This window comes from Orcinus orca, chromosome 15 (assembly GCF_937001465.1).
Source record: "Orcinus orca chromosome 15, mOrcOrc1.1, whole genome shotgun sequence".
NCBI lineage: Eukaryota > Metazoa > Chordata > Mammalia > Artiodactyla > Delphinidae > Orcinus > Orcinus orca.
The window spans coordinates 502,063-527,693 of record NC_064573.1 but is presented as its reverse complement, the minus strand read 5'-3'; the positions used below and the strand labels follow the sequence as shown (position 1 = coordinate 527,693).

The window sequence follows — 25,631 nt, the reverse complement described above, 5'->3', positions numbered from 1 at the left end:
AATGTTCACGTACACGTTTTTGCGGTAACCTAGGCTTTCATTTCTCTTGCAGTAACACTGCTGGATCCCATGGTAAGTCTATGTTTAACTTTTTGAGGAACTTCCCAGCTGTTCTCCACAGCAGCTGCACTATTTCACATTCCCACCAGCAGCGGACGGGGGTCCTGAGTTCTCCACGCCCTTGCCGACACTCCTTTTTCCATTTGTTTGGTCGCAGCCAAGCTAATGGACGTAAAGTGGTACCAAGTCATTTTGATTGGCGTTTTCCTGATGACCGATCACACTGAGCATCTTTTCAAGTGTCTATTAGCCATTTTTGTATCTTTTCTGGAGAAGTCCTTCAAATCCTTTGCCCACGTTTTAATTGGGTTGTCTTTTTGTTTTTGAGTTGTAGGAGCTCTTTATATATTCTGGACACTAGACCCTTATCAGATATATGATTTGTAAATTTTTTCTCATCCCATGAGCTATCGTTTCATTTTCTTGATAAGGTCCTTTAATGCACAAAAGAGTTTAAGTATGACAAAGCCCAGTTTATTTTTCTTTTGTTGTTTATGCTTCTGTTGTATTTCAGAAACCATTGCCTACTCCAAGGCCGTGAAGATTTACTCCTGTGTTCTTCTAATCAGATTCTTCCACTCCCCAGGGTTTGTTGTAATTGCTGTTGTTTGTTCGACTTTTCTGGACGAATTAGGCAAAGTCTGTATGTTTTTGTCTTGTGTGGCCACTGATATCTCTGTCCCATTAGCTTAATGGTCAGCAAGTGACTGGACAGAGATTCTCACATGCCTGGAACAAAAACAAAAACAAACCAGTCTTTGCAGACGGGCCCTGTGTGTCAGGGCACCCTCAACACCCAGCAGGCCTGTCCCTTGCCTCCCCCTTTCACCTCCTGCTTGTGCAGAGCGGCAGGTCTGCTGGGGGCAGGGCGGGGGGAGAGTGTAGGGCCTTCTCAGGTCTCTCCTGAGCGCGCACAAGGCCCCAGGCGCGTGAGCAGCATTCTAGATTTCCAGCAGTGTGTTGGAGCATTTCCAAAGCGTCTCACTCCCCAGCCTCTTCTCCCAAGCTTTCTGGTTAGTCTATTTTTTGCCCCAACAATAATATTCATCCATTGCCTCAGCAAACATTTTCGTGTAAGTGATTTCCACAAACTTCCCCGGGTGGCCACTTTAGCCCTGGGAGAGTCCCGAGTTAGGGGAGGTACAGGCAAGCCTTCTGACGGGTCTTTCGGGGGAGCCACCAGAAGGGTCCAAATAGTTATGGTTCCTCCTGAATCGGGTCCACTCTCCTCTTCCAGTACCAGTCCTGGTACCAGGAACGCAGGCTGTCATCTTCAAGGCGAATGCTGAACTGGGAAGCAGGTTAAATAAAATGCTAAGAGCTCACTTTTCTTCTTTGCGGTACGCGGGCCTCTCGCTGTTGTGGCCTCTCCCGCCGCGGATCACAGGCTCCGGATGTGCAGGCTCAGCGGCCATGGCTCACGGGCCCAGCCGCTCCGTGGCATGTGGGATCTTCCCGGACCGGGGCACGAACCCGCGTCCCCCGCATCAGCAGGCGGACTCTCAACCACTGCGCCACCAGGGAAGCCCTCAGCTGTTTTTACTCAAGGGTTCCCCTGGCTGCTGCTACCCTTTGGTTACTGTCCAGAGTTCCAAAAAAAGTTGATTCTGATGGTTTTTGCCGGTTTTCTCATTGCTTTAATGGGGGGATATTTGGGGGTCCTTACTGTGCAGTTTTCCAGTCCCTCAGAATTTTAAGTGTAGAGCCAGGAATGTACTTTTTTTTGCAGGTTCTTTTGATAATTTTGGTGCTGTTGGCCCTCAGTCTACACTTTGAGAACCAAACTGGAACTGTCCCTCCCCTGCAGATTACTGCCTAGCCAATGTCTAAGATATACTCCCTGGTAAATGGGACCTTTGGAGTTTATGTCCCCGGATTGGTATTTGCCTGTTTTCTCTGCTCTGTCACTGTTGCCACGGTGCAGAGAAGTGCGTGGTGCCCCGTTGTGTTAACACGTCAAGGGGGGCCATCCTGAGCAGGATTTGGAGGAACAGAACCGCCCTCCAGCGGCGTGGAAAAGAACCCACGGGAGTCTCTGCAAAGGACACAGTCATCAGTGTTACTTATGGACCCTTTTTGATGTGGTTCCTGAGTCAGGGACCCTGTTTCCAAACAGATACATAGACGTTAAGGGGTGATCCAGCTCTGGGCAGAGGAAGGAATGTCAGGTGCAATTGTGGGTAAATATGCCACAAAACTTTAAATGTCCACATTCAGGGCAAAAATGATTTTGTCTCAGTAACATATTTCATGACACGTCCTTTTAACAAGTGCTGAGTAAACCAACACATTTAGGAATTCTGGTTGCTGGTCTATGCACAAGCTATGATGAGATACTCATTAAGAAGAATATGATTTCTTTTGTGAGTTTCTTGAACCCTGGTCAAAGAATAAAACAAGTAATCATTCATATAAGAAACTCACCTGGAATCTTACCTCTGCCCAAGCATTCTTAAGAAGGCATCCGACAACGAATGCCAAAGCATACATGCCCACCAACTAGTGTGGGTGACCCACGTTCAAAATATTTTAAAGGGGACCCGGGCTAGCAATCCCCACACTACAGAGATATTTCCCTCCCTTATATGTTTGGAGCTGTGAGCTTCATTAAGCTTTGAGGCCACAGATCCCTTTGAGAATCTGAGGATCCTCTATTAGAAACATGTGTACACAGGCAAGTTTGCATCTAATTTTAGGAGGCTCAGAGATCCCTGAAGAATTCCCATGGAGCCTCTGGTTTAGAGAATCAAGGCAACCGAAGCATCGTGAGTTTCTCTGCATCAGCGCCTCCCAAACCCAGCTGTGCGGCAGAATTATCTGGAAGCTTTTAAAAAGCAAGACAAACCTGTTTTTATTAGGGACGTTTGTAAATGTACGTAAAAGCAGGGAGAAAGTATAATGGCCCCAGTGTTCTCGTCACCGGGCTCCAGCAGCAGGTGAAGTGTTTTGTCTGCACCCCACCTTGAGAAAGATGTGCTTAACGAAGACCCAGACCTCATTTCACGTGAATACCTCACTGTGGGCCTCTAAGGGGCCGAAATGCCCTGTTTTTCACGAGTGCAGTACTCGTCTCATGCCTTCAAGGCTTTAAAATCATAGGTAGTGCTGGGATTTTCTTATTTACTCTTACATGTCTCTTTATAGTTGGTTCCCTCTAATCCGAATCCAAACAACGTCCACAGGCTGCTCTGGCAGCTTGGCTGACGCTTCCGAAGGATCAATACATCCGTAGCAGCCCCCTCCCCCGGCCCCACTTGTTAACCAGCCGGAAACCCCCCAGGTCTGGCCTTGCCATCATCTCCTGAGGCAGCATCTCCAGGGCGGCCCGCCCTCCTCCCTCGTGCTGCCTCGCGTTGGCCGCGTCCCTAGTCTCCAGGCAAGAAATGAAGGCGGGTCCCTTGTAAGCGGGGCCTGCTGGAAAGCTGAGGGGCGGGCTCCTGGGACCACCTGCAGGTGTCAGGGATGCAGGAGAGAAGAACCGAGCGGCCGGGCCGATGGAGCCCTTGGTTTGGTTCGCTCCCCAAGCCCCAAGGTCATGCGTGGGCGGGGGTGTCCCAGAACTCCCGGCCTGTCTACGGCCTAATGCGCGCTCCCTTCCTTCGCAGGCCCAGCCTCCGGACCCTAGTGTGACGCATGCGGCCATGGCCCTGCTCCCCGGGCCCGCGGAGCCCCCGGGCCCCGAGCCCCCGGTTGGCGGCGGCGGCGGCGGCAGCAGCAGCGGCAGCGGCGGCGTTGGCGGGGCCCGCGCTCGGCACGTCATCATCAACGTGGGCGGCTGCAGGGTGCGCCTGGCCTGGGCCGCGCTGGCCCGCTGTCCCCTGGCGCGCCTCGAGCGCCTCCGCGCCTGCCGCGGCCACGACGAGCTGCTGCGCGTGTGCGACGACTACGACGTGAGCCGCGACGAGTTCTTCTTCGACCGCAGCCCGTGCGCCTTCCGCGCCATCGTGGCGCTGCTGCGCGCCGGGAAGCTGCGGCTGCTGCGCGGCGCGTGCGCCCTGGCCTTCCGCGACGAGCTGGCCTACTGGGGCATCGACGAGGCGCGCCTGGAGCGCTGCTGCCTGCGCCGCCTGCGCCGCCGCGAGGAGGAGGCCGCCGAGGCGCGCGCGGGGCCGGCGGAGCGCGGGGGCCCCGGCAGCCCGGCCTGCGCCCCTGGGTCCGGCGGCGGGCGGCTGGAGCGCGGCCGGCGGCGCCTGCGCGACGTGCTGGACGACCCGCGCTCGGGCCCGGCCGGCAAGCTCTTCGCCTGCGTGTCCGTGGCCTTCGTGGCCGTCACGGCGGTCGGCCTCTGCCTCAGCACCATGCCCGACATCCGCGCCGAGGAGGAGAGGGTGAGCGCGGGGCCGGGATGACGGGGCCGGGCAGGGCTGGGGGCGGCTGGGCCGGAACTGGGGAGGGGCGGCGGCAGCTGGGCCGTGGGGCGCCCGCTGGGTGGTGGTCTTAGGCACCGCGACCCCGTTGGTCGCTGAAACTGCAGGCCCTGGGCCCCCCTGCACCCGCCCAGGGCAGGTTCGCTGGGAGTGAGCCCCCGGCGCGGCTGCCCCGTCAGGCCGCCCACTGCGCTGCCAGCAGAGGCTCCAAATTCCAGCCGATTTCAAGAACTCGGCGAGGCTGCCGGGCCAGCGGGCCTTCTCGCTGAACCGCTCTGACGGCCAGGCCTTGAGGCTTGGACAGCTTGGAGTTAAAACACCCAGGCTAGAGAGTGCTGTGCTCTAAACTCAAGTCCTGTCGTCCTGGACCACAGGGACAGGACCTCTGAATTCTTCCAGGCGCCCAGCTCTGGCACACCCAGGGCCGGCTTTGTGGAGGTGCTGGGGCTCGTTTCCGAGCAGACAGTAGACTTCCTGCCCCCTCTGTTGTCCCGTGAGGCAGCGGGCAGAAGTGTCATCCTGGCGTCAGGATGTCACCCAGAGCTCAGCAGCGTTTGTGCGATGCGCACACTACGGAATGTCTCGGAAACACTCGGGGAAGGCCTGAGTGGGTGTCGTCCGGGTCGGGCTTAGACGAGAGGAGGTGCTGCAGTATTTGAAGGATGTGGCTTCGTGTTGCCCTCAAAGCATTGCCTGTGTTTTCTCACGGGGTGGCAGGGGCGTCCTGCCTTAACCTCCCCAGCTCCAGCTTCCAGGGGTGGCAGAGGCTCGGACTTGAACCCCACGGCCCCAGGCAGAGCAGGGCAGAGCTCATGTCAGCCTCTCAGTGAGAGCCCCTCCGCAGTCCGGGGTAGAGCCCGAGCTCCCTGCCGTCAGCTCATTATTCAGGGACACGGAGCTCTGTTCTCCTGGAACATTAGCTGTGAGCCGTCTTGACCACGAGCCTGGTGATCCTGACTGCAGATTAGATTTAAATGTAAATTTTAGGAAATTGGTTTGGCTTCTCCTTCATCGTGTGGGTGTCTGACTCCTGAGCTGTCATTTCCAGTTGTCTTAACCAGGCCCCAGCTGGGGATTCTGCTTGGAAAGACACTCGACGTGTTTGGACTTCCTCAGTAGCAGTAACTCCGTACAGTCCGAGGAGGGAAATCACACAGGGATCAGGGAACAGAAGTTAGGGCGGTGCCAACCAATGACAGCGTCACCGGAGGTCGAGCTGACCCTGAGAATCCTCTAGGCGTCATCTGGTCCCCACGTCACCCACCATTCACGTCTGTCACCCACCTCTTCCCCATTTCCAGGAACACTGCTTCACACCACCCAGGTGCTCTCACCAAATCAGTCGTCAGATTAGGAAGTAAGGACCCCAGTGTTGGTGAGCACGTGGTGAGTGTGGCCATGTGCTCGTGAGGGGTGCTTACGAAGCCCCGGCCCACTGCACACAGTAGGTGCTGTCACTGCCACAAGAAGGAAGAAGTTTTATGTTTCATCAACTGTGTGTGGGGGGTAAAAAACCCCATAAAATTCACCGTCTTCGCCATTTTTATGTGCAGTTCAGTGGCGTTAATACATTCACAGTGTTGTGCAACCGTCACCACCCTCTGTCCCTAGAAATCTTTCATCTTCCCAAACTGAAGCTTTGTCCCCATTAAACACTAACCCCAGCCCCTGGAACCCAGCCTGCACCTTCTGCCTCTGTGAATTCGGCTACTTCAGGGACTCATGTAGGTGGAATCCCACAGGCAGCATCTTGCTGTGACTGCCTTGTTTCACTGAGCACAGTGTCCTCTGGGCTCATCCGTGATGCAGCAGGTGTCAGACCCCTTCCTGTTTAGGGGCTGAGTACCACTCCCGTGCATGTATCGCCTCACCTTGTTCATCCGTCATCCACCCGTGGACACTTGGGTCGCTTCCTCCTTTTGCTGTTGGGAATAACGCTGCTGTGGACGCGGCACAAACGTCTGGTGAGTCCCTGCCCTCGGTTCTTTGGGGTTTATCCCAGGAGTGCACTAGCTGGATTCTGTGGTGATTCTGTTTACTTTTGCGGGGAGCCTCCCTGCTGTCCCCTGTAGCTGCACCCTTGACGGTCCGACCACAGAAGTTTCCAGGCATGAGGCATCAGGGATGGAGGGCATGGAATCCTTCATTATTTTGTTTGTTGGGGTTTTTCCAGTAGAAATTTTTATTTTATTTTATTTACTTATTTATTGGCTGTATTGGGTCTTTGTTGCTACACATGGGCTTTCTGTAGTTGCCGCGAGCAGGGGCTACTCTTCATTGCGGTGCGCAGGCTTCTCATTGCGGTGGCTTCTCTTGTAGTGCAGCACGGGCTCTAGAGCGCAGGCTCAGTAGTTGTGGTTCGCGGGCTCTAGAGCGCAGGCTCAGTAGTTGTGGCGCACGGGCTTAGTTGCTCCGCGGCATGTGGGATCTTCCCGGACCAGGGATCGAACCTGTGTCTCCTGCATTGGCAGGCGGATTCTTAACCAGTGCACCACCAGGGAAGCCCTCCAGTGGAATTTAGCTTGAAAGGCGCAAGGCTGAAGTATTATCTCTGTGTGGTCTCTGATTTTAATTAAGTGGCTAAAGAACTTCTTTGTGAGATTTCAGGTCTTCTCTTGAAGGCTCCAGAAAGCATCCTCTGAGAGGCACAGCACCGACAGCTCCGTGGGCCTGAGGTCCTCATCCTCCATCAGTGACAAGCAGGGACGCTTCCCCAACGCGCCCACATTCTAGTTAGCACTCCAGTTAAATGCACCCAATTCCCTCCTGAAAAGCAATCTTGGGGGAGCAGGGAGTGTCGTGAAGAATCAGGGGTGAGCTGGTGCGGCTCCCTTTTCATCAGTCTGTCTGGTGACATCTCTTGTCATCTCTGGCAGCATTGGCATCGGTGGTTATTTTTGTGTGTAGGTGCAGAAAGGCATCAAGGGAGAAAAAAGATTATTATCCTCCATTATTCAGGGACTCAGAGGAAAGTTGATTCCTGCTGCCGATCCATGAAATACCCCTTGAGTGGCCAGGCCCCCGCCTGGGCTGGAAGGAGGCCCCCACTGCACAGAAATCCCAGCCCCCGGCTCCAGTGTGGCCGGGACGCGGCCTTTGGGCACAGGGACCAGCTCCCTTTGCCTTCTTGTCTTGGCCCCAGGACAGACTCTGCAGCCAGACGTCCAGGTCCCGTCTGGCTGGTGACGTGGCCTGAGCCCCAGGGTGGCTGGCAGAGCTGCGCAAAGTCCCTGTGCCCCGAGGCCGCGCAGGCACCGTGTGCTTGTGGGTGGGCTCCCTGCGGTCCGCCCTCCCCTAGAATCCAGGCTCTTGCCGTCCAGCGCCGCCCCTGTGTCTCCTCGGTGCCCTGGTACCCTGTGCCCGGTGGTGGCTCTGTCCAGAATTTGCTCTCACGCGCTGTAACTGAGCGAGAGCTAGGTCTCCGCTTTTCGCGGTTTATAGGAAGAAGGATGGTAAAAGCATGCATGCGGGGCGAACCTTGAGGACGTTTTGCCGAATGAAACAAGCCAGCTGACCGTTCAGTAGGACAAATCCCGTCTGATTCCACTCATACGAGGCACTTAGAGCCATCAGATCCGTGGAGTCGGAGTGTGGACGGGCCGGGTGGGGGCCGCAGTGATCCGCAGGGCGCAGCCCGTCCCAAGTCAAAGCAGCTGGGGCTCCGGCGCGTCCGACCCTCGGCCAGGCGGGTCCCAGGACCCCCCCTCACGCTTAGCGAGAGCAGGGCAGCCCCGGGCCGAGCAGCCCCGGCATGGCTGCAGCAGGAAAGGCCACAGGGCCCACAGCCACACCGGGACTCCTTGCTGCCTCTTGCGCCCCCGTCGAGGTGCGGGGGGGGCCCCGGGCAGAGCCGCCCCTCCGACTCCATGGCCGTTCGGTGTCCAGGTCAGCGCGCGGGTGGGGGCCGGGTCCCCAGGAGCGCCTGTGGGGCAGCCCAGGGCTGGGCTCGGCCTCGGGGGTGGGACCCGCGGGACCCTCACGGCCCGTCCTCTGGCTCCTGCCGTTCTGAAGGTGACACGGTGAGCAGTTAGGCCTGCTCCTTGTTCACGGTGGGGCCTTGACGGCTACGGCTCCGCCGTGGACCGCGTGTGTCCCCTGCTGCCGTGAAATAAACCACCACGACTGCCTCATGAAACGGCACAACTCGCCCTCGAGGTCCCGGTGGGACCCGGGCCTCACGTCCAGGGCTGGTTCCTGCGGAGGCTCCGGGGGACCTGTCCCCTTCCCTCATCCCTCGGCCCCTCCTCTGTCCTCCCAGCACGTCGCCTGGTTCTCCTCTCCCACCACTGTCCCCTCCTCGTGATGGGCTGGAAGGACCCTGTGACGACACTGGCCCCGTAAGCAGGATGCTCCCGGCTCCGGCCTCGCCATCATCCCACCCTCCATAGTCCCTTCTGCCATCAGAGGCGACGCAGCCGTGGGCCCGAGGACCAGGATGTGGACGTCTTCCAGGCATTATGTGGCCGACCACCATCATGAAAACACTCGAGGGTGAGACTCCTGCTGCGTGTCCCCAGGTCCCTGCCCCAGTCGGGGCCACGCCGGCGCTGCCCAGGGAGCTGTCTCCCTCCTGCACTGAGGTCTCAGCCAGGAGCCCCTTCCAGCGCTCAGCTCTGCCCTCGTGGACGCCTGTCCTCACCCTTCCGTGTCGTGTTCATAACCTCAGGCCCAGCAGACGTAAGGATCCCGCCCCTGTCTGAGGGCTTCCGAGGGTTCGAAACCCCAGGTGACATCGGAGTTGTCCATGCAGAATCTCCAGGCCCGGACGCTGGTTTTGCTTTGGAGATGAAGACAGGTGTTTGCAGGGCGAGAAGCTGGCCAGCGGGAGAAAAGGAGACCGCCACCCGGAAGCCCCATGGAACGCACACCAGCCCTGAGTTATCTTAGCACAGCGTTCACTGTGTGTCGGCAACAGCTCTTAGGAGCGTTGCTGTGGTGTCTCGGGTGTTCACCGGGTCAGGAGCACAAAGAAGGACCGGGGGCCCCCCACTGCTGCACCGGTGTCCCCCCCAGACTTCTGGGGCGATGGCTGCTCTTGTCTCCGCCTGCAGGACCCAGGGGCAGGGGCTGGGGGCGTGCACGCGGGACCCACTCTGTCCTGCCCCGGGAGGGCCCCGCGGCGTGGGCTCAGTCCCCAGCGCCTGGTCCACGGCGGGACCATCCATGCAGGAAGGAAAGGCTCCCTGGCACCCAGCGGGTCTCGTGACCAGGCCTCAGGGCTGTCTGCTCAACAGTCCCTCCTTGTCTGCAGAGATGAGATTAGTAACACCAAACCCCTAAACACCGTGGCCACAGAAAGTTACCGTGCCTCCTCGGACCCCAAGAGCACGTTCTCAGCTAACGCGCTGCCTGGTTCCTGGGAGAAACGATCACAGCGGCCTCCACCCCGAGATGCCCCCCGTCTCATTACCGGGCTGGACAGTCTCCCCTTGGCACGCGAGCAGAAGTTTTAATGCCAGGCTCAGAGGGAGAGGGAGGGGTCTGTGCCCCCCGACCCGGTGAGGTGAGGCGGGGGGCCAGTGCTGGAGGGACGCCCCCCAGCTCCTGCGGACGGCGAGGCAGCCCCAGCTCCAGGGCTGACCCCAGACCCCACCTACAAGTCGCTGTGGGAGCCCCAAGCCAGACGGGAGGCGAGGCCCCCGACCCGCTGCCTCAGGGGGCTCCAGTGGGCCTCTGGCCTCACTCCTAGGGTACTGGGGGCTCTGTGAAGGAGACAGAGCATTTCTCCAGCCCTCCCCACCCCACCCCCCGCCGGGCACCACGCAGGCCCAGGGCCTGGGCACCAGGCCATGCCAGAGCCCACGATTGCTGCAGGATAATCCAACCTCCTGAGGCTGTGTCGGGTGTGGTTAGGTGACCACGGGGACAGGTCGTCCCATCGGGGCCCTCCCCGTGCTGCAAGCCACCCCGTGGCGCCTGCCCAGCCATCAGATGCTGAGGACAGGCCTTTGGAACCGCTGGGAGGATGGGACAGGAGCCTTTGTTTCAGCAAACAGCTCGCAGATTCCTTCATGCGGTGGCGGCCGTCGTTGCCTGGAGACAGTGCAGAGCTTGGCGTCGTCGGGATGGGCTGCGAACCGGCCTGGGGGGAACAGCGCGTCCTCACGCAGGCTGCGCTCAGAGCCAGCACTTCCTTTCCACGGAGGCTGGTGTTTGGCTTGCGAGTCGATTTTTTCCTTTAAGCTCATATGATTAAATCAAGACCCACATAATTAGTTATGGATTTCATGACTGGGGCTTCAAGTATTGAATTCACTAAGACATTTGGCAACAGCTTCGGAAGCTGGTGACAGAGCTTCTGCTGCGTGTGGGCACAGACACACACGTCGAGTTTGCCAGCCTGGAGCTGGGGTGAGAGCTTTGCTGCTTCCGACCTGTGTCAGTCAGGGTTCCCGGGAGAAACAAACGGAACCAGCGCAGCGGGCTGTCTCTCCTTGGTTCTCCCCTGTGGGACCCCTGGCCCACCGTGATGTGTGGAAGCACGGCACCGTCTGGTCACAGGCTCACAGCTGGAGGGATTTTGCCTCCGATGATTCGGCCTGGAGTCCCCCACCACCCGCCCCCGGCCTGCCTCGGATGATGTCAGGCCTTAGACTCTGAAGTGATTTAGACTTTGGGGGCTGTTGGATGGAATGCAGGGGAGAAGGACATGAACTGGCGGCGGTGGGGTGCAGAGTGCTACCGGCTGAATGTCATGTCCCCCAGATTCACATGCTGAATCCTAACGCCCAGTGTGTCGGGGCCGGGAGGCCTCTGGGGGCGACGAGGTCATGAGGGTGGAGCCCTCGCGATGGGATTAGTGTCCCCGTAACAGTGACCGCAGAGCTCCCCTGCCCCTTCGCCATGTGAGGACACAGTGAGAAGGTGCGTCCACGTACCAGGAGCCGGTCCTCAGCAGACACCGATTCTGCCTGGACCCCACGCGTCTGGCTCCAGAGCTGCGAAGGATGAACATCTGTTGTTTCAGCCCCGGCAGCAGCACAAACGGACTGCGCCGGCGGCAAAGGAGCCCCTGAGCCTGGGGACCTGGGTTTCTTTCCAGCTCCTGGCACAGCGTCTCCCATTCACGACGTGTAAGAATGCTGCATTTGGGCCGCTGCCACAGGGCCGGACCATGGGGCTCTCCCACCAGCATCCGCTGGGCACGGGGGCTGCACGTGACCTCCACCTCATCCCAGGAGGCTCCAGTCCCCACCCAGCAGGGGAAGGTGGCTTCCCTGTGGAAACGCGGCCCGTGACCCTCTGTGTCCCATCGTCACACGCATGCGAACGGACTGGTGGTGCTGTCCTGACCTGGTGGCCACAGGGCCCAGTGGAGCTGAAAGGAAAGAGGAAGGATGGAAACCGGCCAGCAGCCTCTGCTGACACAGCGGCCCTGGGGCTGCAGGGAGCGCCCCTGTGACCCCAGGGCCCCCAGGGACTGAGCTGGGAACAGAGGCTCCCAGGACCACTGAAAACGGGTAATAGGTTTGGCTGGTTTATTTTCTTGTTTGCAAAGATCTGATCCAGGAACCACCAAAATGTGGTGGCAGATATTCTGCTGTGGGCAGAACCTCATCTGAGAGCCAGACGTTCCTGGGCCAGGTGCTAACCCTGATCGTCATTCTCTTCTGTAAAATGAGGGTGGTGGCTTCAGGGCTGCTGGGAAAGGCGAGGCTTCGGCCCCTCCCCCTGACGTGTCCCTTCTCCCCCCACCATGCCCCCACCACGCCACCCAGAACTGTAGTCCAAGATCCCTAGCAGTCATTGGCCGCCACGCTGGAGGGACCACTGCCTGTTTTCAAGGGAGACCCTCTTACGAGGCTCTTAGAGGCACTGGAAACCGAGCCAGATGTGCCAGGGGATAAACATGAAGCTCGGGACACTTTCCTCTACTTTCCATGTAAATTTGGCAGGAAAAACAGGGGATTTTTGTTTTGAATTTGTGCTTTAGTCTGAGGGGAAAAAAAGACTTGTGCTCAAATGCCTAGAATAGAAGCTACAAGACTCTTTTTTTTTTTTAAAGACAATTTTTTAGAGCAGTTTGAAGTTCACAGCAAAATTGAGAGGAAGGTACAGAGATTTCCCATATGCCCCCTGCACCACCACCCCCAGATGCACAGCCTCTCCCAGCATCAGCGTCCCCAGAGCGTGGACGTTTGTTACAAATGATGAACCTACGCCGACGTGTCATAATCACTCAAAGCCCAGAGTTTACATGAGCGTCACTCTGGGTAGTGTACGTTCTGCGGGTTTGGACAAATGTGAAATGACATGAATCCGCCATAATAGCCTCACACAGAATCGTTCCACTGCCCTAAAAATCCCCTGTGCTCCTCCCCCCCGCCGCCGTATTCATCCCTCCCTCCCCTTCCCCAGGCCCTGGCACCACTGATCTTTTTACTTTCTCCATAGTTTTGCCCTTTCCAGAATGTCCTATAGTTGAAATCCTCTTCAGATTGGCTTCTTTGACTTAGTAATATGCATTTAAGGTTTCTGCATATTTTTTTCGTGGCTTGGTAGCGCATTTCTTTTTGGCCTTGAATGATGTTCCATTGTCTGAATGCGCCATAGTTTATCCATCACTGAAGGACTGAAGGGCATCTTTTGGTCGCTTCCATTTGGCAGTTATGAATAAAGCTGCTCTACGCATCTCTGTGCAGGTTTTTGTGTGAACATGCGTTTTCGTTTCCTCTGGATAAATACCAAGGAGTGCAATTGCCGGATCGTCTGGTAAAACTATGTTTAGTTTTTTAAGGAAGCCCCAAAATGTCTTCCGAGGTGGCTGCACCATTTTTGCGTTCCCGCCAGCAGTGATGAGCGTTCCTGTGGCTCCACATCCTCGCCAGCCTTTCATGCTGTCAGTGCTCTGGGTTTTGGCCATGCTAACAGGTGTGGAGCGGTGTCTCCCATGCTAATAGGTGTGGAGCGGTGTCTCGTTGTTTTACCTTGCATTTCCCTGATGACATAGGATGTGGACCATCTTTTCACATGCTTATTTGCCATCTGTATGTTTTCTTTTTTTTTTTGAATTTTATTTTATTTATTTTTTACACAGCAGGTTCTTATTATTTATCTATTTTATACACATCAGTGTATACATGTCAATCCCAATCTCCCAATTCGTCCCACCCCCCCCACCCCCGCCCCCGCCACTTTCCCCCCTTGGTGTCCATACGTTTGTTCTTTACATCTGTGTCTCTATTTCTGCCCTGCAAACCGGTTCATCTGTACCATTTTTCTAGGTTCCATATATATGCGTTAATATACGATATTTGATTTTCTCTTTCTGACCTACTTCACTCTGTATGACAGTCTCTAGATCCATCCACATCTGTACAAATGACCCAGTTTCATTCCTTTTTATGGCTGAGTAATATTCCATTGTATATATGTACCCCAACTTCTTTATCCATTCATCTGTCGATGGGCATTTAGGTTGCTTCCATGACCTGGCTATTGTAAATAGTGCTGCAATGAACATTGGGGTGCATGTGTCTTTTTGAATTATGGTTTTCTCTGGGTATGTACCCAGTAGTGGGATTGCTGGGTCATATGGCAATTCTATATTTAGTTTTTTAAGGAACCTCCATACTGTTCTCCATAGTGGCTGTATCAATTTACATTCCCACCAACAGTGCAAGAGGGTTCCTTTTCTCCACACCCTCTCCAGCATTTGTTGTTTGTAGATTTTCTGATGATGCCCATTCTATCTGGTGTGAGGTGGTACCTCATTGTAGTTTCGATTTGCATTTCTCTAATAATTAGTGATGTTGAGCAGCTTTTCATGTGCTTCTTGGCCATCTGTATGTCTTCTTTGGAGAAATGTCTATTTAGATCTTCTGCCCATTTTCTGATTGGGTTGTTTGTTTTTTTAAGATTGAGCTGCATGAGCTGTTTATATATTTTGGAGATTAATCCGTTGTCTGTTGATTCGTTTGCAAATATTTTCTCCCATTCTGAGGGTTGTCTTTTCGTCTTGTTTATGGTTTCCTTTCCTTTGCAAAAGCTTTTAAGTTTCATTAGGTCCCATTTGTTTATTTTTGTTTTTATTTCCATTACTCTAGGAGGTGGATCAAAAAAGATCTTGCTGTGATTTATGTCAAAGAGTGTTCTTCCTATGTTTTCTTCTAAGAGTTTTATAGTGTCCAGTGTTACATTTAGGTCTCTAATCCATTTTGAGTTTATTTTTGTGTACGGTGTTAGGGAGTGTTCTAATTTCATTCTTTTACATGTAGCTGTCCGGTTTTCCCAGCACCACTTATTGAAGAGACTGTCTTTTCTCCATTGTATATCCTTTCCTCCTTTGTCATAGATTAGTTGACCATAGGTGTGTGGGTTTATCTCTGGGCTTTCTATCCTGTTCCATTGATCTATATGTCTGTTTTTGTGCCAGTACCATATTTTCTTGCTTACTGTAGCTTTGTAGTGTAGTCTGAAGTCAGGGAGTCTGATTCCTCCAGCTCCGTTTTTTTCCCTCAAAATTGCTTTGGCTGTTTGGGGTCTTTTGTGTCTCCATACAAATTTTAAGAGTTTTTGTTCTAGTTCTGTAAAGAATGCCACTGGTAATGTGATAGGGATTTCACTGAATCTGTAGATTGCTTTGGGTAGTGTAGTCATTTTCACAATATTCATTCTTCCAGCCCAAGAACATGGTATATCTCTCCATCTGTTTGTGTCATCTTTGATTTCTGTCATCAGTGTCTTATTGTTTTCTGCATACACGTCTTTTACCTCCTTAGGTAGGTTTATTCCTAGATATTTATTCTTTTTGTTGCAATGGTGAATGGGATTGTTTCCTTAATTTTTCTTTCTGATCTTTCGTTGTTAGTATATAGGAATGCCAGAGATTTCTGTGCATTAATTTTGTATCCTGCAACTTTACCAGATTCATTGATTAGCTCTAGTAGTTTTCTGGTGGCATCTTTAGGATTATCTATGTATAATATCATATCATCTGCAAATAGTGACAGTTTTACTTCTTCTTTTCCAATTTGGATTCCTTTTATCTCTTTTTCTTCTCTGATTGCCATGGCTAGGACTTCCAAAACTATGTTGAATAATAGTGGTAAGAGTGGACACCCTTGTCTCGTTCCTGATCTTAGAGGGAATGCTTTCAGTTTTTCACCGTTGAGAGTGATGTTTGTTCTGGATTTGTCGTATATGGCCTTTATTATGTTGAGGTAGGTTCCCTCTCAGAGTTTTTATCATAAATGGGTGTTGAATTTTGTCAAAACCTTTTTCTGCATCTGTTGAGATAATCATATGGTTTTTCTTCTTCAATTTGTTAATATGATGTATCACATTGATTGATTTGCATATATTGAAGAGTCCTTGCATCCCTGGGATAAATCCCACTTGATCATAGTGTATGATACTTTTAATGTGTTGGATTCTGTTTGCTAGTTTTTTGTTTGTTTATTTGTTTGTTTTGCAGTATGCGGGCCTCTCACTGTTGTGGCCTCTCCCGTTGCGGAGCACAGGCTCCGGACATGCAGGCTCAGCAGCCATGGCTCACGGGCCCAGCCGCTCTGCAGCATGTGGGATCTTCCCGGACCGGGGCACGAACCCGTGTCCCCTGCATCGGCAGGCGGACTCCCAACCACTGCGCCACCAGGGAAGCCCTGTTTGGTAGTACTTTGTTGAGGATTTTTGCATCTGTATTCATCAGTGATATTGGTGTGTAATTTTCTTTTTTTTTAGTATCTTTGTCTGGTTTTGGTATCAGGGTGATGGTGGCCTCATAGAATGAGTTTGGGAGTGTTCCTTCCTCTGCGATTTTTTGGAAGAGTTTGAGAAGGATGGGTGTTAGCTCTTCTTTAAATGTTTGCTAGAATTCACCTGTGAAGCCATCTGATCCTGGACTTATGTTTGTTGGAAGATGTTTAATCACAGTTTCAATTTCGTTACTTGTGATTGGTCTGTTCATATTTTCTATTTCTTCCTGGTTCAGTCTTGGAAGGTTATACCTTTCTAAGAATTTGTCCATTTCTTCCAGGTTGTCCATTTTATTGGCACAGAGTTGCTTGCAGTAGTCTCTTATGATGCTTTGTATTTCTGCGGTGTCTGTTGTAACTTCTCCTTTTTCATTTCTAATTTTATTGACTTGAGTTCTCTCCCTCTTTTTCTTGATGGGTCTGGTTAAAGGTTTATCAATTTTGTTTATCTTCTCAAAGAACCAGCTTTTAGTTTTATTCATCTTTGCTATTGTTTTCTTTGTTTCTGTTTCATTTATTTCTGCTCTGACCTTTATGATTCCTTTCCTTCTACTAACTTTGGGTTTTGTTTGTTCTTCTTTCTCTTGTCCCTTTAGGTGTAAGGTTAGATTGTTTATTTGAGATTTTTCTTGTTTCTTGAGGTAGGATTGGATTTCCCTCTTTCCCCTTCCCTCTTAGAACTGCTTTTGCTGCATCCCGTAGGTTTCGGATCATCATGTTTTCATTGTCATTTGTCTCTAGATATTTTTTGATTTTCTCTTTGATTTCTTCAGTGATCTCTTGGTTATTTAGTAACGTGTTGTTTAGCCTCCATATGTTTGTGTTTTTTATGTTTTTTTCCCTGTAATTGATTTCTAATCTCATAGTGTTGTGGTCAGAAAAGATGCTTGATATGATTTCAATTTTCTTAAATTTACTGAGGCTTGATTTGTGACCCAAGATGTGATCTATCCTGGAGAATGTTCTGTGTGCACTTGAGAAGAAAGTGTAATCTGCTGTTTTTGGATGGAACGTCGTATAAATATCAATTAAATCTATCTGGTCTATTGTGTCATTTCAAGCTTGTGTTTCCTTATTAATTTTCTGTCTGGATGGTCTGTCCATTGGTGTAAGTGAGGTCTTAAATTTCCCCACTATTACTGTGTTACTGTCGATTTCCTCTTTTATAGCTGTTAGCAGTTGCCTTATGTATTGAGGTGCTCCTGTGTCGGGTGCACATATATCTATAATTGTTATATCTTCTTGGATTGATCCCTTGATCGTTACGAAGTGTCCTTCCCTGTCTCTTGTAACATTCTTTATTTTAAAGTCTATTTTATCGTATATGAGTATTGCTACTCCAGATTTCTTTTGGTTTCCATTTGCATGGAATATCTTTTTCCATCCCCTCACTTTCAGTCTCTGTGTGTCCCTAGGTCTAAAGTGGGTCTCTTGCAGACAGCATATAGATGGGTCTTGTTTTTGTATCCATTCAGCGAGCCTGTGTCTTTTGGTTGGAGCATTTAATCCATTCACGTTTAAGGTAATTATTGATATGTATGTTCCTATTACCATTTTCTTAATTGTTATGGGTTTGTTTTTGTAGGTCCTTTTCTTCTCTTGTGTTTCCCACTTAGAGAAGTTCCTTTAGCATTTGTTGTAGAGCTGGTTTGGTGGTGCTGAATTCTCTTAGCTTTTGCTTGTCTGTAAAGCTTTTGATTTCTCCGTTGAATCTGAATGAGATCCTTGCCAGGTAGAGTAATCTTGGTCGTAGTTTCTTCCCTTTCATCACTTTAAATATATCACGCCCGTTCCTTCTGGCTTGTAGAGTTTCTGCTGAGAAATCAGCTGTTAACCTTATGGGAGTTCCCTTGTATGTTATTTGTCGTTTTTCCCTTGTTGTTTTCAATAATTTTTCTTTGTCTTTAAGTTTTGTCAATTTGATTACTATGTGTCTTGGCGTGTTTCTCCTTGGGTTTATCCTGCCTGGGACTCTGCATTTCCTGGACTTGGGTGGCTATTTCCTTTCCCATGTTAGGGAAGTTTTCGACTATAATCTCTTCAAGTATTTTCTTGGGTCCTTTCTCTCTCTCTTCTCCTTCTGGGACCCCTGTAATGCGAATGTTGTTGCATTTAATGTTGTCCCAGAGGTCTCTTAGGCTGTCTTCATTTGTTTTCATTCTTTTTTCTTTATTCTGTTCCATTGCAGTGAATTCCACCATTCTGTCTTCCAGGTCACTTATCCGTTCTTCTGCCTCAGTTATTCTGCTATTGATTCCTTCTAGTGTAGTTTTCATTTCAGTTACTGTATTGTTCTTCTCTGTTTGTTTGTTCTTTAATTCTTCTAGGTCTTTGTTAAACATTTCTTGCATTTTCTCGATCTTCACCTCCGTTCTTTTTCCGAGGTCCTGGATCACCTTCACTATCGTTATTCTGAATTCTTTTTCTGGAAGGTTGCCTATCTCCACTTCATTCAGTTGTTTTTCTGGGGCTTTATCTTGTTCCTTCATCTGGTACGTAGCCTTCTGCCTTTTCATCTTGTCTATCTTTCTGTGAATGTGGTTTTCGTTCCACAGGCTGCGGGACTGTAGTTCTTGCTTCTGCTGTCTGCCCTCTGGTGGATGAGGCTGTCTAAGAGGCTTGTGTAAGTTTCCTGATGTGAGGGATTGGTGGCGGGTAGAGCTGACTGTTGCTCTGGTGGGCAGAGCTCAGTGAAACTTTAATCCGCTAGTCTGCTGATGGGTAGGGCTGGGTTCCTTCCCTGTTGGTTGTTTGGCCTGAGGCAACCCAGCACTGGAGCCTACCCAGCTCTTTGGTGGGGCTAATAACAGACTCTGGGAGGGCTCACGCCAAGGAGTACTTCCCAGAACTTCTGCTGCCAGTGTCCTTGTCCCTTGGTGAGCCACAGCCACCCCCTGCCTCTGCAGGAGACCCTCCAACACTGGCAGGTAGGTCTGGTTCAGTCTCCCCTGGGGTCACTGTTCCTTCCCCTGGGTCCCGATGCACACACTACTTTGTGTGTGCCCTCCAAGAGTGGAGTCTCTTTCCCCCAGTCCTGCTGAAGTCCTGCAGTCAATTCCCACTAGGCTTCAAAGTCTGATTCTCTAGGAATTCCTCCTGCCGTTGCCGGACCCCCAGGTTGGGAAGCCTGACGTGGGGCTCAGAACCTTCACTCCAGTGGGTGGACTTCTGTGGTATAAGTGTTCTCCAGTCTATGAGACACCCACGCAGCAGTTATGGGATTTGATTTTATTGTGATTGCGCCCCTCCTACCGTCTCATTGTGGCTTCTCCTTTGTCTTGGACGTGGGGTATCTTTTGGTGAGTTTCAGTGTCTTCCTGTCGATCACTGTTCAGCAGGTAGTTGTGATTCCGGTGCTGTCGCAAGAGGGACTGAGCACACGTCCTTCTACTCCGCCATCTTGAACCAATGCCCTGTATGTTTTCTCTTCTCCCACATTTGCTGTGAGAACCTCATCGACCTCCTGGTGGTTAATCTCACAGTGTTGAGGGCCTCCCCTGACAGGGTCCCCTGGAGCTTCTAACTCTCAGACTTGTTCACCCTGAGCCTCCAGCAATTGGAAAATCGCAGTCGGGTTTTCCTGCCTGGCACTGGTTCCCACGGCAGCTTCGAGTCTCTGCCCCAGGAAGCGGGACTCCCTGCGTCCACCCGTCTGTCTCTCCAGTCCTCGGGGGGCAGTGATTTGCCCTGTGACCTCACCTCTCTTACGGCCCAAGAAGAGTTGTTGACTCTCCAGTCTGTTCAGATTTTCAGTTGTTGTTTGGAGGGAGCGGCGACTGCCAAGCTCTTGACGTGCAGAACTGGAAGCCGGTCCCGAGGTTCTCTGTGTCATAATCTGGCCAAGGCCTTTGGTTCACCTTCTCTGTCACCGGAAGAGGCAAAACTGGGTGTTGGTTAAGTTCTCAGACTTAAATGCAGACCAGGGCTCCCGCCCCAGCTCTTGTAGCCCACTGCTGAAGACCTGACAACACTTCCATGTCCTTTCAGAGCCAAAGTTTCCTCGTCTGTGAAATGCAGATACTTCAGCGCTGCTGAGGTTAAACTGAATAATGCTTGGAAACTGCTGTGGACGGCGCTTTGCACGCGGAATCCAGTGACAGCTTTTTACCCTTTTGCAAACAAGATGCTAAAGCACGTGCGGGATACGGGGTGGGCGGCGGCGGCGAGGCCGCGTCCAGGCACTGACTCTCCTTCTCCAGACACTGGTTTCTGTAAACGACACAGCGGGAGTTGTCGGTCCGCAGTGGGAGCAGAGGGGAAGCCAGGCCGAAGGGGCAGCTGGGGAATCAGACGACCGGCCCCTGCATGGCTGTCAGCAGGTGCCTCATCGCACTCAGGATGTGACCCGGGCCCAGGGCGGGGACCTCCGTCTCCCCAGCTGGTGTGGAGACCATGGGGCAGGGCGACTGGGAAGCCGCTGTGCCAGGAAACAGCCCTCTGGTCGCTTCCCCACCCTCCCTCCTGGTGCCACCGGGGGTCCCCATGCCATCCCCGCACCCCAAGTCTGCACTGACCCCCTCCGGCCTCCAGGGGCGAGACTGGCCACTGCCTTCGGCTTCAAGTGAGGAGGCCTGAGTCCTGGTCTCCCGACACAGCCACCTCGATCGGGCCCTCGGACAGTCTCTCGCTCCAGGACAGAGCGGGGAGAGAAGCGGACAGAGGAGAAAGCGGTGGAGCCCAGCGGGCCTCCCTGAGCCCGTCCCCACCCAGCCCGTCCCCACTGAGGCCCCTCCCTGGCCCCAGGCGGGGAGGACGGGCGTCACCTTGTGTTGCAGTCAGTGCCAGGGGACCCCGTGCCCCGCTCCTCCACGGCAGACGGTGTCGGGGCAGCTGTGAGAACATTGAACATGCCTGGAAATGAGTGGCGATCAAGGGTGTCTCCCAGCGTACGCGAGGCCATGGCCTCAGCACTTCCCTCACGGGCTTGAGGTATTTTGCATTTTAAAAGCTGCACGTTGAAGGCAGCAAAATTCATCCAGCGCCAGCCAGTTAGCGGGAACAGACCTGAGCACATAACATGAAGGAATTTTTTAACGAGAAGGCGTTAACTGTTGTAATTCAGCAAACTGGCTGTTTCCAGAACCCCAACTTCTAATTTATCAACGCCCATAAGCTCTTTGGTGAGTGAGGGTCAGGGTTGCTCCAGCGGGTCGGCTTTGTTTGTGAAATCCCCACGTTGGCAGCTTCTAGGGAAGCGGGCTGTGCCCCAAGGAGCAAGGTCTCAGCGGAGACTGGGGGGATTGGGAGAGCTGCTGTTTTCTGATGTGACCTGGCAGTGAGCATCTTGAGAGATAAACCCTGCGCTCCTGTGAGAACGGCCACGTGGGCTCAGCTGGGTGCAGAGCTGGGAGAAAACAGCCACCACACCGCAGATCCTGTCCTGGACGCGGTCAGCCAGGCCCCTCGCCCGCCCAGCGCGCCTGCCCAGACGGCCTGTCCCTCTGCTCCCACCAGCCTGACGCGTACCCACGCTTCAGAGTGTTTTCCTGGTTGTAAACGTGATGCTCCTTCTTTACGGAAGCGTGGCAGGTACAGAGCCGTGTACAGAACAAAGTGAAAATCAAATGAGAGGTGGTTGCTGAAGCCTGAGTGCATTTCACTGCCTCTGTTCCCGAAGCCTCTTCATGAAACTGTAAAAGCGGTGCAGTAGTGCATTGTGGCCACTTGGCTCCCGTAACAGTAACGTCAAAGCGGTCCGGTTATTGGGTAATTTTAAGCGCTCCCTCCCTGCAGCTCTCGTTTCCAGCCCTTCCTGTCACATCTGCTAACGGATCTTCCACCGCTCGACCACTCTGCTCACTAGGTCCTCAGCTGTACCTGTCGGGGGCGGGGCTGTGAGCCCATGCCCCGAACGCTGCCCCAAGGGGCCCTTGCGATGCCTTCGTGGGCTCCAGCCCCTGGACCCTGGGCCCGGCCAGTGCTGGGCGACCTGATAACAGTTTGCCTGGCTTTTTACGTTTGCATTCGCTCACTACAGGCTGTCCTCTTTTCGCATCTCCACCTGCATTTGCACTTCCGACGATTTCCTTCTTCATCCACCTGCCTTGGGTTGTTTGTTCTTGATTCGGTGTGTGCGTTGCGGACGTTTCCCCAGTGTGATGACACACATCTACTGCGCCCCTCCTGAGCGAGAGGGGCTGCCAGCCTCCGGCCGGGGTCCCCCGCCACGCACGCCCCCGCTCAGCCTTCCCTGCCCGCCTGACCCTCCGTCCTCTGCCCCAAGGATGTCCGTGCAGTGTTGGCACGGCCCTGGGTCCTGCAGAAAACCTTGGCTGGTCCTGCGGGTCCACAGCGCTGCCACTGCTGCGGTGGCCGTGATGGGCAGGGCCCCTGCCCCTGGCCCCGTGCATTTGTGCCTTTAGCTGCCAGATGGACGTGCTGAGGTCGGCAGGGAGGGGCTGCTTTCCCAGGAAAAATCACCTCCTGCTGAAGCCAGTCAGAAAGCGCACGGAAGCCAGGGCACGAGGGCCCTTCTGGTCGGCACCAGGAGCCGCCTCCTGCCCGGGTCACAGGAGCCGGAAAGCGTCGCGGGGCGAGCGCCCTGTGCGTAGCATCTCGGAGGGGCCGCGACTGAACCCAGCAGCCGGGAGGGTGCGATCAAGTCGCTGCCGCCAAGGGCTCTAAGGGGGATTCGCACAACTGTGCGTCAGGGGCGCCGCACGGACGGGTGGGACCAAGCCCGGCACAGGACAGAGAGGAGGAAGCACGCCTGTTTCCCTGGAAAGAGCACGCCCACCCCTGCGGGAGGGCTTCCCTAGGAGCAAGGACTAAGCTTGGCGAGCAAACGAAGAGCAGCGCCTGCCCACTTCGTGCCGTTGCCTGTGACTCGGACGGAATTCAGGTTCCTGGCTGGGAACTGTTCTCCCCTGAGACGGACGCCCTCTTCACTAATTCATGGGCGGCGGCGCTGTCTGTGATCATGTCGTTCGTCTGTGTCTGCGGCTCACGTGGGTCGCTCCCGCGAGGATGGCGGGGCCCTGGGAGCAGGGTGCCCAGCGCTCACACTCAGCGAGCTGGTGGAAAGGATGAGTGAACACCCTGTAGCTCAGACACGCTCGCAGCTGTGAGCACTGAGCGACCTCACTCCTCAGGGCACCGAGCGTGAAGATGCTGGTGGCTGCGGTTCTGTCTGGTTCTTGAACCCCTCCAGCATTTGGGCCGGCACATCGTTCCCAGGAGGGACCAGAAGATGCGGGTGGGTCCAACGGGCAGACAGGCTCATTCCAGCCAAGCAGAGGGTGGAGTACTTCGTAACCAAGGTGTCTTCACTTCTTTCCGTGTGACCCCACAAAACTGGTTCGTGGGCTGTGGCCAGGAAAGTGAACTGACAGCGCTGCTTCAGTGCAGACAGTTCGAAATGAGTACATTCATTATTTCTGTGTAAATGACTGTTTGATCTTTTTAACCATTTGTTCTCTTAAGTGGATTTAATATTCCTTCCCCTAATTATCCATTTGTACTACAAGAGCCTGTTACCATAGGTAACCGGAAAAAATAAACCTCAGTTCAGCTCAAACTATTATAAATTTGGAGTTGGTGAAATGAGTTCATAAGTATTTTCCTTAAGGTACTTACGGGCGGCACAAAGGAGACCTGCATGCGAAGCTGTTAACGAGCGACCAGCTCAGTGAGTAAGGACGAGCCCTTTACTCTTCCAGGTGTCCCGTCTGTGACGGGGTGGCTTTGTGGCCCTGCTGGTGCCCCAGCTGCAGGCCACAGCTTGGCTTCGCTGTTTTGCCAGACACAAGGTCCGCGGTGGATGGATGGAGGGACGAGAATCTGTCCAGAGCACACACAGGCAGCGAAGGGACGTGAGCATTTAAGGGTCTAATCACACCCTAGATAAACACAGGGAGAGCCCGCAAGCCTCGGGGTCTTCGGTGGGACGCTCCCTGGGGTCGGATCCCTCAGGCCGGCGACAGGCGTCCAGGCTGAGCTCAGCGCTGCCCTCGCAGTTACGAGTCCCGTCCCCCGCGGCCCGGCCCCTGTTCCTCTCCTCGCCCTCACACCTGGGTTTATCTACGAAGAGTGGTTGCACACAGTCTAATAGGGTCAGCAGGCGCCTCGGCAGGACGAATGCCGCTGAATCTTTGATGCTCTGAAATGAGAACGAAGCAGGGGCTGGAGGTGCAGCCAGGCCAGGCCTCTGCTGCCCCCCCGCTGGCCCACCGAGCCACTGGCCACCCCTCAGCCTCTGTTACTGAGGAAACCCGGCCGGCTGTTTATTTTCACTAGGAAATCAAAGCAGGGTCGGTGTTGAGCGAGGGCCGGGCCGTGGAGGCCGCACCTTCCGAGAACAGTTCCAAAACCACTTGGTGTCCAGAAGGCCCTGGTGTGGAGCCCGCCTGGCCTGTCCCCGGTGGTCCCACTGTCCCGACGGGGCTGCTTCCGGCCGCCTGCCCCCAGGAGCCCTGAGCCCGGGAGCGGGTTTGGGGTGCAGCTGCGTAGGGTGGGGCAGAGCCTGCCATGGCTGACCTCAGCCACCCCGCACCCGCCGCGGGCACCTGGACGACCCTCCTCTGGAGGCGCTTTCTCTCGACGGGGTGGAGTCCCACCGGCCGGCATCGGGACCCCGACGCAGCCGCCGCCCCAGCTTTTCACCTGCGAAGCCTGGCGGCCGACGGGCCCGTGGTGCGGGCAGCTTCCACACGGTGCCTCGGCCTTCGGAGGAGGAGAGGCCTGTTGGGAAAGGAAGCCCATGGCAAAGACGGGCAAAGGTGGAGCTTGAAGGAAACAGGAGACCCCAAGGGGCCTCACTGGTCCCTGTGGAGGCCCGAGGGGAAGGGCCACGTCCACAGAGCCAACAGGGGTGAGATGTAATCGTAGCGCCTGGTTGGAAGGGTTGGCGCTCGTCTAGGGGGCGCTGAGAGACGACGTGGAGAGGTCGGGGGAGGGAAGGAGTCAGGGGTCGAGCCAGGAGGGCAGCCGTCACTGGGAGGAGATCATGATGAGCAGACAGAGAGGAGGACACGGGGACCCCGAGTCTCTGGGACCCGAGGGCCCGGGTCCTAGGTTGACCAGCCCCGAGAAGACAGCCGAGAACTTCCGCGAGACAGGGAATCGTGACGGGTGAACAGTCCCCACGGCGCCGGACCTCAGGGGAGGGAGCTTGGGGCAGACCTCGGGGTGGAGTGGGCCTGGGGGTGGCCCTCAGATGGACCTCGAGGAGGAACTCTGGGTGGCCTCGGGGTGGCAGGCTCGGGAGGCCCAGCTGGCCATGTTCGGGTTCCGACCTCTGCCAGCTACACGGTCCCTTCGGTTGGAAATGCATTGACTGAGGTTTAAGCGCTTCTCCCTGTCAGTGCTCAGCTTCACCAGCAGCACTGAAAGCTTGGACGTGATGGGGCAGCACCGTCAAACTTCCGAGTGGAAATGGACTTTCTGCCCATCGCCTACATCAGGCCAGAGCATGGAGGTAGAGTCAGGACTCTCCAGACGTGCAAAGGCTCAAAGACGTACCCGCCGCCTACCTCCTCTCGGGGGGGGTACCAGAGGATGCGCTTCGGCA

At 54.1% G+C, this 25,631-nt stretch overlaps 1 protein-coding gene across 1 annotated transcript in view; it reads left to right on the top strand.

Annotated features, from left to right (window-relative positions):
* The window catches only part of KCNG2 (potassium voltage-gated channel modifier subfamily G member 2), a 78,711-nt gene that overhangs the window by 36,126 nt on the left and 16,954 nt on the right, over positions 1-25,631 (top strand). Inside the window, exon 3 of the mRNA XM_049698594.1 lies at positions 3,666-4,388. Coding sequence (XP_049554551.1) covers positions 3,666-4,388 — 723 coding nt within the window. The remainder of the gene's footprint in view (positions 1-3,665; positions 4,389-25,631) is intronic.